The sequence below is a fragment of the Hippocampus zosterae genome, chromosome 7, assembly GCF_025434085.1.
Source record: "Hippocampus zosterae strain Florida chromosome 7, ASM2543408v3, whole genome shotgun sequence".
In the NCBI taxonomy this organism is placed as follows: domain Eukaryota; kingdom Metazoa; phylum Chordata; class Actinopteri; order Syngnathiformes; family Syngnathidae; genus Hippocampus; species Hippocampus zosterae.
Genome location: NC_067457.1, coordinates 23,464,423 through 23,478,125, shown reverse-complemented (window position 1 = coordinate 23,478,125; position 13,703 = coordinate 23,464,423). Strand labels below are relative to the sequence as shown.

At 43.1% G+C, this 13,703-nt stretch overlaps 1 protein-coding gene across 4 annotated transcripts in view; it reads right to left on the bottom strand.

The window, feature by feature from the left end:
* The window catches only part of gabbr2 (gamma-aminobutyric acid (GABA) B receptor, 2), a 91,234-nt gene that overhangs the window by 37,826 nt on the left and 39,705 nt on the right, over positions 1-13,703 (bottom strand). For all 4 annotated transcript variants that reach the window (XR_007963156.1, XM_052070580.1, XM_052070577.1 and 1 more), the window contains 5 exons: positions 6,016-6,186; positions 3,217-3,318; positions 1,282-1,347; positions 1,021-1,209; positions 135-377 (listed from right to left, as the gene is read on the bottom strand). Coding sequence is in view for 3 of the 4 variants with exons in the window: in XM_052070580.1 (XP_051926540.1) it covers positions 135-377; positions 1,021-1,209; positions 1,282-1,347; positions 3,217-3,318; positions 6,016-6,186 (771 nt within the window). In the remaining variant the exon portion in view is untranslated. The remainder of the gene's footprint in view (positions 1-134; positions 378-1,020; positions 1,210-1,281; positions 1,348-3,216; positions 3,319-6,015; positions 6,187-13,703) is intronic.

Genomic DNA, 13,703 nt, shown 5'->3' with positions numbered 1-13,703 from the left:
GGGGAAAGTAGAGTGGTAAATGTCTCAAGTACATTCAAGAAAGGTCAACGCAAGGTCAAATAAATGTGCAGGTAAAGATGTTAGCGATAAATGCAGTTGCACAAATTCGCCAACTGTTGATTCTTAACACTCACCGTGACTCCAAAGAAGTTGGTCTCGTTCATGACGTCCAGCATCATCTTGCCCACCTCGTGGTTGTCTACGGTGAAATTGGGGTGTCTGCTCTGCCGCTGCTTTTCGCGCAGCAGGTGCATGACCCGGGTCAGGGTCTTGGCGATGACCCAGATGCCGTCGTAGGCGAAGCCGTGGAACTTGCTGGGCTCCACACCCTTCTGATGTAACTCGCGGCTGTACTCCAGCTCGTACTCCTGCGGGGTCTGAAACGGGACACGAAGTAGGAAGCAGCCACTTGTCAATTGATCAAGCGGGAAATGTCCGACTAACTAACAAACAAGAAAGTAGTCCGCTAACTAACAATCAATGAACAAAGCAGGCAGTAGTTAGCCAACAGGCGAACCAGGAAGTAACAAACAAATCAAACCAGGAAGTAGCCTGATCATGAACAAATAAACCAGAACATCACGTGTAACAAACAAAAGCAAAGTCGCATTTAGGCTCACAAACTAAAAAATTCTAAAAAACTAAAAGTCGGCTGCTAACAAACAAACTACAAAACCTAACTAGCCCAGCATGTAGCCTGCGAACAGACGTAGCTCGCTACCTACAAAATACCCAAACCAGGAAGTAGTCCAACTCCCAATGAACAAAAAGAAAGTAGCTTACAACGAGACAAAATATAACGAAACACTTCATGGCTCAATGCTCCAGAGCTCTTTTTTTTCCAGCCTTGCAATTACCACCGTAAATACCAACCAAATACCACCACAATGCTTGAGTGCATTTGTTATTTGCGGTACATCTTTTTTGTTTTTCTATTTTGGGTTTTGGAGGTGTGTTTATGTGTGTGTGTGTGTGTGTGTGTGTGTGTGTGTGCCCGTGCAGAATAGGAGGTGGGTTCACCCTTCCGGAGATGCCCTTCATCCGCCGAGCGCTGAGGGGCTCAAAGTCCACGCTGATGTAGCCCTCCATGGCGGCCAGCAGCTTCTTGGTGGTACAGTTGGTGCTGTTGGCCTGCTCCCACCAGTTGCCCTGGTACCAGCCAGGAATGATCCACTGATATTTGCTGCCAAACATGTTCAGGTTGTACGCCTGGACGGAGAGGAAAGAGGCGTTCAGGTGCCGTCGGGCCACCGCCGCGCCGCACCAGGGGAAGGCACTTACGCAGCAGAAGACTTTGGAGGCCAGGTTCTCATCAAACTGTCCGATGATGATCCTCACGTCGTTGTCCTAAAAGAAAAACAAATATTGACACACATTAAGCATCATGTTGTGACTGTAATGTTTCATTATGGAATGATGCAGAAAAATGATAATCAATCTTTGCCAGGAGCCAAATCGGTTTCATCAGTCTAACAAAGGCTAGAAACTCTCATTTGTAACCCTACCGCGGGCTTAAAACGCAACTTTGAAAGGTTTTAAACCCAAATTTGAAACTGTCTTGTCTCCTGCACAATCCACCACACGTATCATGCACGTCACAAATCCTCCCGGGGGCCGACAGCCACCATATGTCACCGGGAGCGACTCATTTTTCAGCTCTTCTTCATTCTAAATTCCTCAAGGAGCCCGGACGCGCATACACTGCATGGATTACACATTGATTAAATGCACTTCAATTAGGAAGCAGTACGATAACAGATTATATTAAGATTGAGACCTTGTTCATTGGCGGGGATCGCTGGAGATATTGAGTGAGCCAATGGAAGGAGTCAATAGGTTCTGTCATTCAAATGTAAGACTATTAGTCATGTTCAATTGTGTTTGATTTTTTTAACGATGAACCAACTATTGACAAGAGAGAAGCCAGTAACTTCCTTGTCAAAATGAGGTTGTGTACTAATTAGCTAATTGCATGACATGGTTTTCTAAAATGTACTAATTTCTGTAATAGTTATTTTAGATTAAAAAAATAATTTCCCCGCATATTAGCGGTCGGGCATTTGTGAATTTTACTCATAGTTGTCATGGAAACCTCTGCTTATTTGTGTGTGTGTGTGTTTTTTTTTTTTCATTTGATCCTTCCATCTTCCGAGCCGCATGATCCTCACTAGGGTCGCGGGGGGTGCTGGAGCCTATCCCAGCCGTCTTCGGGCAGTAGGCGGGGGACACCCTGAATCGGTTGCCAGCCAATCGCAGGGCACACAGAAACGAACAACCATTCGCACTCACACTCACACCTAGGGACAATTTAGAGTGTTCAATCAGCCTGCCACGCATGTTTTTGGAATGTAGGAGGAAACCGGAACACCCGGAGAAAACCCACGCAGGCCCGGGGAGAACATGCAAACTCCACACAGGGAGGCCGGAGCTGGAATCATTTGATCCTTCATTTTTTTATTATTAGTCACATTTTTGTGATTGACCCGATTTATTTTTAAGCAAAACAATTACATACAATTGAATCTCCTATTATATGTATTACAACACATTATGTCTATTTAAAAAATATTGTCTCAAAATACTGACAATTTTACAAATAATTTTGTTGCCCATTTAGCTACACGCAGGAAAATTTGGGGCATAAGAGTCTGACAGTCCCATTTGAATTACCGTACATTTAATTACTTGCAATACTAATACTTGACAATATTGACAAAATATTTTGGCCAGCTATTTAGCTTAACATGGACAATAACAACAATTCAAACTGGATTTGATTACAGTGCTCGAAATATGTATCACAACATGTTAAGTACTGGTTAAAAATTAACTTTAAGTCAAGTCAAGTCAACAGTATTTATCGAGCACTTTCAAACAGCCATCGCTGCATACAAAGTGCTGTACATGGAGCGATTTAACATACACACTAAACAGTAAGACGAATCTGTAATAAAGGCGGTAGAAAGCACCAAAGAGTAAAACCAAGAACAAATCGAAGTCATGCTGAGTCGAATGCCAAGATTAGAAGATTCAATCGTATTTACACAAATTGTTGTTGAGCTTTTCAGTTTGCTACCTTCAGTTTAAGTCAAAATATGACATTTGTCATGAACGAACTGAAGAAAATTGAAAATAGTTACACAAGATGACCGTGGTGAATTATTTACGACTGAGGTTTTTACTCTCGATGGCTCGGTATCTTTTCTCGGAACACACCTTGAGTTTCTTGACGTTGACGCAGGGGTCGTTGGAGAAACTCTCGGTGTCGGCGATCTGGATGTCGGCCTTCTCCAGTTCACTGGTGAGATCGTTCCTCACCTGAGGGAGGAGAGATGAAATTCCAGTTTTAATCTGGATCAGATTCCCATTCAGCTTGCTTTGACAGGCCAGAAAAGGGGTTTAAAATTGAACAATGTGTGAGTCTTAGGAATGTGTGTATGTATTACACACGCGCGTGCGCGCACACACACACACACACACACACACACACACACATTATATGCCAAGTATATCCGAGAGCGGCTTGTCAAGGGCTAAAACAGCATTCTCGCTGTCAGCGTTAATATAAGAGTAAATAAGATAAGATAAGATAAGATAAATAACCACAACAACATTATTTTGCTGTGCACTGTTCCTGAGTGTAATTAAACACCCACAGGGCAAATTCCTAATCCTGTTCTCCGTCAGTTCTGATTGATGTTTGCTGTTCCTGCGTGTCTGGCAATAAATTTGATTGCCAAATATTGCGTGTGCACATGTGTGTGCTCACGTGGGTGACGGCCAGTCACCCCCCTCCTCGTCATTACCATTAAACCGCCGATGTGCCGTAAATAGAAGGTGGTCTGCGCCGGCTAAAGCTTCCAGGCTTATCTGTTCTCCTGGCGGGGTGGACGGGGCTGGCTGGGCCCCACCGCCAGCGTCTTTAACGAGTTTCGTGCAACATGCAGCTCACCTCGCGAACGCCGGCTCGCTGCACAGCGGATCGGTGGGAGATTTGAGCGTGACAGATAGAAGAAATAGAAACGATAGTTGCCAAAGAGGCTGTCGGCGTCACTATTCATTATGCATGGGGAAACTTCCACAAGTTGCACTCATGTCTTTGTGGCCACTTGTACTTGTTTGGGTGTGTGACTACGCAATGGCTTGATCTTCATTGGAAGGTCGGCCCTCAAACTGAGGGCAGATTATTTGGAAAAAACTTTGGTGGAAGTTTAGTGTTGCATTTGTGGTATCAAGTGGGCTCGTCTTGCCTTACCGCTAACCACCCTAGTTGGATTTGAGGGTTACCCGATAACATTCATCTGTGTGGCGCCAACGCCGTCAAGGGGGCTTGCGCGAATAATGGAGCGCCAAAGTGATGCTCGCATATTTGTAAAAATCGGGATTAGAGGACAATCTGGCGGCAGGTTGACGGAATGGCGCCGTTTTCAGTCTTCTTCCTGTCCTAAGCCTCTCGCTGCTTTCAGAAGCGTGGCGATAAAGGGATTTCAGCGCGCAAGAGGTTTTGCAGCCAGACTTCTGATACACCGCCATCGTTTATAGATAGATATTTATATCCTGTGTGAGGTAGAGTGCGGAGCAGATTGGTTTTCTGGTGAGGAGGAGGTCTTTTTTTTTTTTTTATCGCGATGTCTTGATAGAACGTTGCATCAAATACTTGAAATAAGACGACACGCCACATGAATTGTATTCTGAATGGCAGAATGATAAAAGCAAGACCTCCTCCAAAGATTTAAATCTAGTATGTCAGGTGAAAAATCAATGACGGCCTTAAAACTAAACCACTGAATCATACCCAAAGGGCCTTGCCCATTACTTTAACCTTAATTACCCCAAAACTCCTTCCCCATCAACCAGGGTGCTGGGTCATGAAACCTCTCAGCCAAGGTGACTAAACAGAATGAAAAATCTTTTCTTTTTCTTAATAAATGTCTTAATAAAAATTAAGAAATGTCATCGATGCTGCATGTCATACATAAAGCGTATTTGACAATAAAAATGACCTTGACCTTGACCTTTTAGCCACACTTTGAGGGTAGTTAGCCACTACATAGCACCTAACCTCTCAAACTTAAACCTAGCCCTACATCCTCTTACTTCAACGTTACCTACTAACGTATACAGAAAGTCGCACACAAACAGCCCATCGAATTCCCCGGCGCAGGTAACAACCGGCGCGTAAAAACCGAGTAGCCCGCCAAGCAAGCGCTGACACGACTAAACACAATGGGCCACCTTCACAATGTCACTGGCGACGGAAGAAGCGTTTGCGTCCACAAATGTTCTCCCAATACGAGTGGCAGATTTGCGTAGGCGGGGAAAGAAATGAAGCGGCACGATGGGCGAAAGCGCCCGACTAGAAAATGATTGCCACCTACTCAAAACACATTGACATTCTCAAAGAGATAATGCTTCAAAACATGCCAATTATTGTTGGCCACTGATACTCCGGCCCAAGCGCAACGTTACTACTCCATTGTTTATGCTGCGCCTTGGTTCACGAAAGGCTGGGAATCATTTAGGTCATGGCTACACAGTCAGGCTAGTAAAGTAGCTAGTACAGTTACCGCATAAGGGTAGGAGCTAGGAACTGGTTAGTTCATTCGATGACCTGGTTTGTACGGTTGCAGCTAGTCAGAGATTGAATCAACTAACAAAGTCTAGGTCAATCTACTTACTGGTATAATGTGCTTTTCGCAGCTATTAGCAAAACTCAGTTTATTTCCCGGGGATGCTTTGGCAACACTAGTTGAATTTGGAAGGTATTGAGGGCCTTTGGATTTGATTTGATTTGTGTTTTGGCATCATTCACAAAACTATAAGCGCTGCTGCTGTATGATTGCATCATTCACAAAACAAGAGAGAGAGAAACTGAGCGCCGTTTTCAGTTTTGGCGAGTTCCACTGGGAGGGCCTTGTCTGGTTCTAATGTTTAATTTACAAAGTGCCATTTTTTTTCTTGTTGTGTTTGGTGTTGTTGTTTGTTTTAGGGGGGGGGGGGGGGGAGAGGACAGACCTCAGAGAACCTCTGCACGTCCTGCGTGAGTGTCCCCACGCGGCTCCAGTTGTAGTAGTTGAGGAACTTGACCACGGCCGGGTTGACTGCATTGTCCGAGGGCACTGTGCGGAAGAAGTTGGGGTATTTTTTCTTGTCCGCCAGCACCGGGGTGGTCGCCGCAAAGGACAGCTGAAAATCACAAAAGATATATTTTTAGACTTCAGCTGGTTTTGTGAGTGTGTTTTAATGCGGCTTTCAAAATTGGGCAAATTTTGCAGTACTGGACCGAGAAAAGTGATCCCCCCCCCCCCCCCCCCCCCCAATATCGGTCCGGTAAATATCGTGCATCCCAAGATAGAAGTGCTGATTGAGAATGATGCAGTTCATCATTTCTTGCTATTTTGCTTCCTCTTTCTCTCTCTCGCCCTCTCTTCGCCGTGCACAAATTCCACCAATAGGTCACCATGGTTCCCTTGAGCCAAAAACAGCTGTAATTAATTTCTGCAATGAGATTAGGCATGGGCGCACGCACACGCACACGTACACACACACACACACACACACACACACACACTATGGAACATCCATTTTGTACTAGGACAAAAGCACATCACACACTTTATTGGACTGATTTGCATCGGTTTTATTTGTTTTCGCAAACCGGTGGCAACTTCTCGGAATTGAAAGCAGATGGTGGATGTATTCAATAAAGTGATGACTCGCTTTGTTAATTGTAAAAAATATTTTAATTAGGTATCCAGCGGACGTCAGATTCTTTTTATTTATTAAAAATAATCGACAAATTCTACATATTTGAATAAAATATACAAACTATTCAAGTATGACATGTTGTATTACACGCCTAATTTTATGTCATTAAAACTAAGGATAGAGGAGGGATGATTAATCAATGAATCAACAAGTAATTGATTTTTTCAATTGATAATTATTTTGGATGATCAAATAATCTTGAAGGCACCTTGTTAAAATTGAAATGATCCAAATCCTTGGAATTTCAGTTTCTCAATAGTAAACATTGTCAGTTTCCTGTAGTCCTCCATGAAAACTGACAGTTATCTATGTTTTTTTTTCCCTCCTGAAGAAGACATTTGCAAACACAGTTTTTATTTGGGGAAAACATTAATACACATTTTTGCCAATTTTCTGATGGAGCACACAGACCAAACTTTTAGGTGAATCGTAATTAACTTACATTTGTGCATTTTCGACCCCGCCAATACAAAAGTCTCCTGTTCTTGGATAAAGGAATTGCGTTTTTTTTAAATGTTTTTTATCCAATTCATGAATTAGTCAATCAACACATGAATCTATTACTTTAAAAATTGCTGACAATAGTTGACTACAGTGTCAGGAAAGTAATATAAATATGAATGTTATACATATACCATATTTTTTTTTAATGACATTTCTGTGTATAGCTAATATTTGACCTTAAATAACAAATCTGTATGTTTTGCTTTTGGTGATCCATGCGCGCCGATTTAAGGACCGTGGGGTTAATTACACACCGCGAGGAGCAGAGCAGGCTGTGATTCACGATAGCGATCTACTGCAGCGGCAACGTCGTTACGGGGTCCGCCGCAGCGCTTTCCGAAAAACAGTTCAAGCGCCTCCTGACTGTGATCTCCTCATTATGCGTCTCTCTTGGTGAATCACAGCGACGGCACCTTTTCATCTCGCACTCGTCGGCAGGCGCAGTTATCACTGCTGGCGCTGTCGAAAATGGACTTTTACTGAAGAAGTCCGCAGAAAGGAAAAAAAAAAAAAAACACGACGGAACTGAAGACGGTCAGATGTGATGGCTATCATCCCAACACAGGTGCACGCGAGAAATCTAATGCTATGAAGATTTAAATTGCGTGATTACAGTGAGCTTAATTGGCAGTAACGTTACAATAATGCAAAGAAATGTCAGCAAACAAAAAATAAAGACACAAACATGTCTCAAAAGCAAGCAAATTTAGCAAACCTATTTTGCACATTATAAATAGTAAACACGAGACCCAACGTGCGAACTAGCTACGAGCTAACTACCGGTAAATACAAATGTCAAGACGACAATGATCGGGACCACGGAAATTACTCCCCCTTCATAAATTCTACTTTTTTTCCCTCAATTTTTTTGCTCAAACTTTAAATACGTATGTCTTCTATGGTGCTCATCTTTATCCGTTTGTTGAGCTAAATTTGTCTTTTTTTTTTTTTTTACAGTTTGTTCTTTGCTGTTGCACTCAATACGACTTTAGTAGATTGCATCTCCTTATCTAGCAACTGGCTTGTGTTGTTCGATAAATTTTTGCGTCCTCTACAGTTCACTTCTTTCTCGTTTGTTCACTATTCTGCTAAATTTGTCTTCTTTTACAGTTTGCTAGCTTCTTCTTTTCATTTGCTATTGTGCTAGTATGTCTTGTCCAGTTTGCATCTGCTTCTTTCGCCGTTTGTGTTGTGAAAGATGTCGTCTTCTATGATTTGCATCTTTAATGGTTTGGTTCAAAGCCATAATGATGATTTCTTTAAAACCCAAAATGAGCTGCTCAACAGGTGAGGCCTGCAATAGGGTGTGATCCATTAGGACGTGCAGTGAATACATATGAAAGACGATGGCTCCAATAGCCATAGCAATCATCTTATGCATTATCGTCATAAAAGTCCCAGCGGGTTGAAACGGATCTTTCTTCCATCCTGCCAGGAGCCTCCATGACCTTGTCGTGAAAAAAGGCGGAGGGTCCTCACAAGCGCTTTTAATTACCTTCAGAGTAATGGGGAGGAGGCAGCCCCACGAGGAGGTTTGTACGTGCCGACTATGAAGTCCTCTTCTTACATTAGCTGCCGTGACGACTATTTCTGGCCCTTTATGTCTGGGCTTTTCAGCGTTAGCTTAAGATTCCGCTGCTCTTTAAATAAAACATCAGAGTTCCTTCACATTGGATTTGATAGATGGTGCTGACAAAAGACTGCAGTGTTTGGCCTTTATGTTCCTAAAGGAAATGGCGACACCTCAATCTAAATGCCTCAAACTAACAATCGATTCATCTTCAGTCAACAGTTCTCTTCTATCAGTCAAATACTGGAGAAGAGCATCTTTCAGTTGGTTTTAATGGAACGCTAATTGGATTGAACCCCTTAACGTGGTTCAGTAGCAAATTAACCAGTTAGTTGTTAGTTAGCTGGTCAGGATAGCTAACATACAAGTACATAAACTCTTGGGCCAGAGTACATATTTCGTATTTTGCCCATAGAAGCCCCTTTCATGCTGTCTTCTGCTCAATTGGGAGTCTGAGAACTGTGTGAGCATGTAGACAGGTAACCAAGCTGGTGAGCTACTTGTAATTTAGCTAACTAGTAGCTAGTAAGCCAACGTAAATTAGCTATTTGCTGGATAGCCAGGTTAGTGTGGTAGTAGTAGTACCTTGTTTCAAAGGGGTCTGTGACCGCAACTAATCAGGCAAATCAAAAGTTTGTAAGCGAGTCATTACTAAGCAAGTTAGAGAAATACTTACTAGTTGCGGTGTGAGGGAACTATTTAGTCACAGGTTAGTGGGAAAGCAATTTGTCATTCAAACTACTGGGCTAATGAGCCATTTGGTAGTCAAAATAAGTGAACGACTAGCTAAACAGCCATGGAGAGTGAAAATTAATCGAGTTTGCCAGGATAATGAGCTAGCAGCTAGTTAGCTAGCTAGTAGCTTGTTAACTAGTGAGCTGTTTAATTTATCTCATTAATTAGTAAATAAATAAAGTCGAAACAACCCCTTTTATTCTGCCTCTTCGCCAAAGAAGCACACCAGAGACATAACGGTATTTATTCCTGCGTAATTTAGAAATAAGTGTCATCAGAAAATTACAGGAGGGGGTGGAGATTGCTTTTGAAACTTTAGTTGTTGCCCCTTATATACATTCCACCTTTGATACTAAATCGTTCAGGACAAAAAACCAAGGGAAGAAAATCAGTGAAAACGTTTAGTTAGATGGCTAGAAAATGAGCTAACGCACCTTCTATTAAACAACAAGGCAGCTTGTACCTGAACGATGAGGCGACGTGATCTGGCGGCATCGATCGGTCGTAGCGGGGGCTCCGTTCCAATTGCATCCGCCGAGGCTAACTGTGCGGTATGCCTTTGAATAATGAAGTGGCTGCCATGGATAATAAATGAAGCGACACGACAGCCATGTTTAGACCGCCAGGCTTGCTAGTAACTCACTGGAAGAAGAGGAACGTTGAGCTGTACTCTAAGAGCTATAATCTTCGGGTATGAATATCGATAAGCGCTTAAGTAGAAACAGTGCGGTCAATGTAACAACAAAACATTTTGAACGCGCTCAAGACAACCGGCTCGTCTACCTCAACGGGGCAAAAAATCCAATGTCATCCGATGCCGACGGAAAAAGTAATTCCTTGCCCATCCTTGCGGCTTATCGATGAAACATGATGGGCCACAACGATCGAACACGAGGCGATGAATTATCAGGGTTGAATCGTGAAATATCAATTATTGCCTGATCATTACAAATCTGAGCGGAATTTAAATCGGGAAAGATTTCAGTGCTTAAAAGCATTCAGAATTAGGAAAAACACAAAGACTTGAAACAGATAACTTGCAAGGCTATTATGACATTGCCTTTGACATTTTACAAAGGCCATCGGACTCGAGGAAACAGCAAGAAACAGTTCTGTCTTCTAACCTAATTCTGAAAGCTTCTCCAAGTGGGCGCTCCCATGGCGCACCAAATGCCGCATACTGAATATTGAATGAAGCCCAGGACCACCACCGTGCTTCCCACCCTTAGAAGGTCCCTGCGCCCCAGAAAGGCAACAGATAATAGACACTGAGAGGCTCATCGGTGGAGACATGAATACATCAATTAGTAGCCCTTAGTCCTATCAAGTACCTCTCTTGTACAGTAAGTACCAGAATCTCTAATATAATGATATATTTTTACTTATTAAAATCGAGTTTCAAGTTTTGGTGCCCACTGATTTTGAGTGTCAAATAGCGTTAGCTTTTGGGGGATGGGCCCCGTGGTCATACTTGTTTTTATGGTTTAGCTGGTCAATTTCGTGTGTAACGCACCATACTACAAGTCCTCGAATGCACTGTGCTAGTGCTAATTTAGCTGAATTGGTTTCAAATTGGAATTCATATAACTACTACTTCGAATACAACTACCACTGCTACGAGAACAAGAAAAACGACAGCCCCTCTCTGGCTGTTGTTTTTCTTGTGACAACTGCTGACGGCTGCATGCCCCCCTCGTGCCCTACTTGTCAATCATTTTGCTACCAATGGCAACGTCCATCGAAGCGTACACACTTTTGACTTTTATGACTTCATCATGTGCCTCCTTGCGAAATCTGAACATAAAACCAAGTTTTATACAGTCAATCAAAACCAACACACGGGAACCAGGAAGTGGCCTTCTCCCGGCCCGTGATTAGGAATTCTGCAGAGTTCGACGCGTGATAAGTTTGACGCAACATAAATTGTCGACACTGCCACCCCCGCCTCCCTCATCACTTGCGCCAGCGGACAGCTTTATCGGTGGCAGCGGCCATTCTTCACACTGCCATCTGTCGACTGATCGGGCCGGTCCCCCTCCCCCTTTCAAGGACGATGATGAAATCGTATCTACCCTGCCCCCCCCTCCCATCATCCCCCTTCAACGTCAATGATTTTTAAAGACACTTCTCCACTATTTTAGACAGTTTCCATGTAATCGTTGTGGCACATGGACACATTGCCGAACAAAACCACCCACGGAGCAATCAATAAGTGCCATTTATAAGGAGCTAATGCTGTTATCTCACGTTAAAGCCAGCGCCCATAAAGATTCTGTTGCGTTAACACTGACTGAAGTAGCATTTCATCACCAAGCCCTCACGTGACGCATATTAAATTGCCAAACAGAAATACCTACTAATTAGGGACAATCCCAAGAGAACAAGAGAGTTAAAAAAAAACAGAGTAGCAAAACGTATTGTGAATAATGTCAATTGTGGGTGGCCCGGTGTCCCAGTAGCGTGTCGACATCACAGTGCAGAGGTACCGGGTTCAATTCCAGCTCCGGCCTCCCTGTGTGGAGTTTGCATGTTCTCCCCGGGCCTGCGTGGGTTTTCTCCGGGTGCTCCGGTTTCCTCCCACATTCCAAAAACATGCATGGCAGGCTGATTGAACACTCTAAATTGTCCCTAGGTGTGAGTGTGAGCGCGGATGGTTGTTCGTCTCTGTGTGCGCTGCGATTGGCTGGCAACCGGTTCAGGGTGTCCCCTGCCTACTGCCAGAAGACGGCTGTGATGGGCTCCAGCACCACAATGCGACCATTGTGAGGATAAAGCGGATCGGAAAATGAATGTCAATTGTGATTAAAAAAATTTAAAATATGAAATTTTTTCAAGATTCGAAGGGCAATTCCGCATCGATGTTTAAGGTTTAAATTTTACTGCTAATCACGTGTGTTTTGAGAGTCTTGTCCTTTTTCTACCAAACATTTTACTGAATGCCTGCCATATGACTTCCAAGTTTGGGTGGGAATCCCAGGAGGAGTTTATTGTGGGATCGCTGATGACTTATGGTATCCTCTCACCTGGCTCCATCGCTATTCTATTTATAAATGGAGATTTGATAGTGCAACCTGAAATGGCCTGCCTGTGCATGATTAATGAGCAGATGCTGCGCCGGGGAGGCCATCACCGTCTTCTCCAGCTGTTCTCCTGAGAGAGAACGCGAGTGAGGGGTCCGTTGCGTGAGCTCAGATTTCCCCTCGCTGTGCGCAGAGAAAGAGCTGGAAATTTACCGCAGAGCGAGAATGTCTTGAGTGCAGCGTTTGTGGCGTTGTTCGAGTGGATGACGGGACTGACGGCACACTGGCTCATACAATGGAGAATTGTCGAGGAAAATGTCATCCAAAAGGTTTAACTTATTCAGTAGCAGCCAATTCTGGACCAGGCCTCAAAAGACGTTTAAAGATGTCTTTGGGAGTGAATAAGTTAAACGTCACAAACTTACAAATACATACAAATGTACTGCCTTGAAAATCCAAAGTCGATGAATTTATATAATTTTATGGGTCAAACTCTTGAATTGCAAAAAAAAAAAAAAAAAAAAACACCTGCATTAAACGCCAAAGGTTTTTGAATATCTTAGCTAAGCTTTAATGCTGTAAGTATGGGTCGTAACTTTAGTATTCCCACAAAACCAGTTTAGCAGTTTAACATTTAAGTCCGGGTGTCATAACTTGGGCTAGCCTTAGTCTTTTGAATGCTTCAGGCATGTAAATATCCGACACATACTTGAGAGCTAAAGCTCCGACACGCAGACGGAAATATTGAAACTAAACTAAGCTATCAAGAGAAATAAAGTTGCACCATACAGACTGAACCGTTCGAGTTAATCTCAGCTACAAAGAGAGGTAAAAGTTATGAAACACGGCGTTAAGTGTTGCAGTTCACATTTTTATTTCCTATGTTCATATCACAATGGAACACAATAATCTGCGGGCCTTGCAAAGCAGTCAAAATCCAGTGAAATCCAAGAAAGCTCAAATTACAACAGACTTTTTTTGTGTGTTAAAGCTCAGGTAGGCTCCTGAGAAAACTAAAGTACTGAAGCGTTATCTTTCCTGGTATCCTACCTTAGCTTTCATCTTCAAAACTATAGTCTGTAGATAGCAACTATCATTCTTGGTAG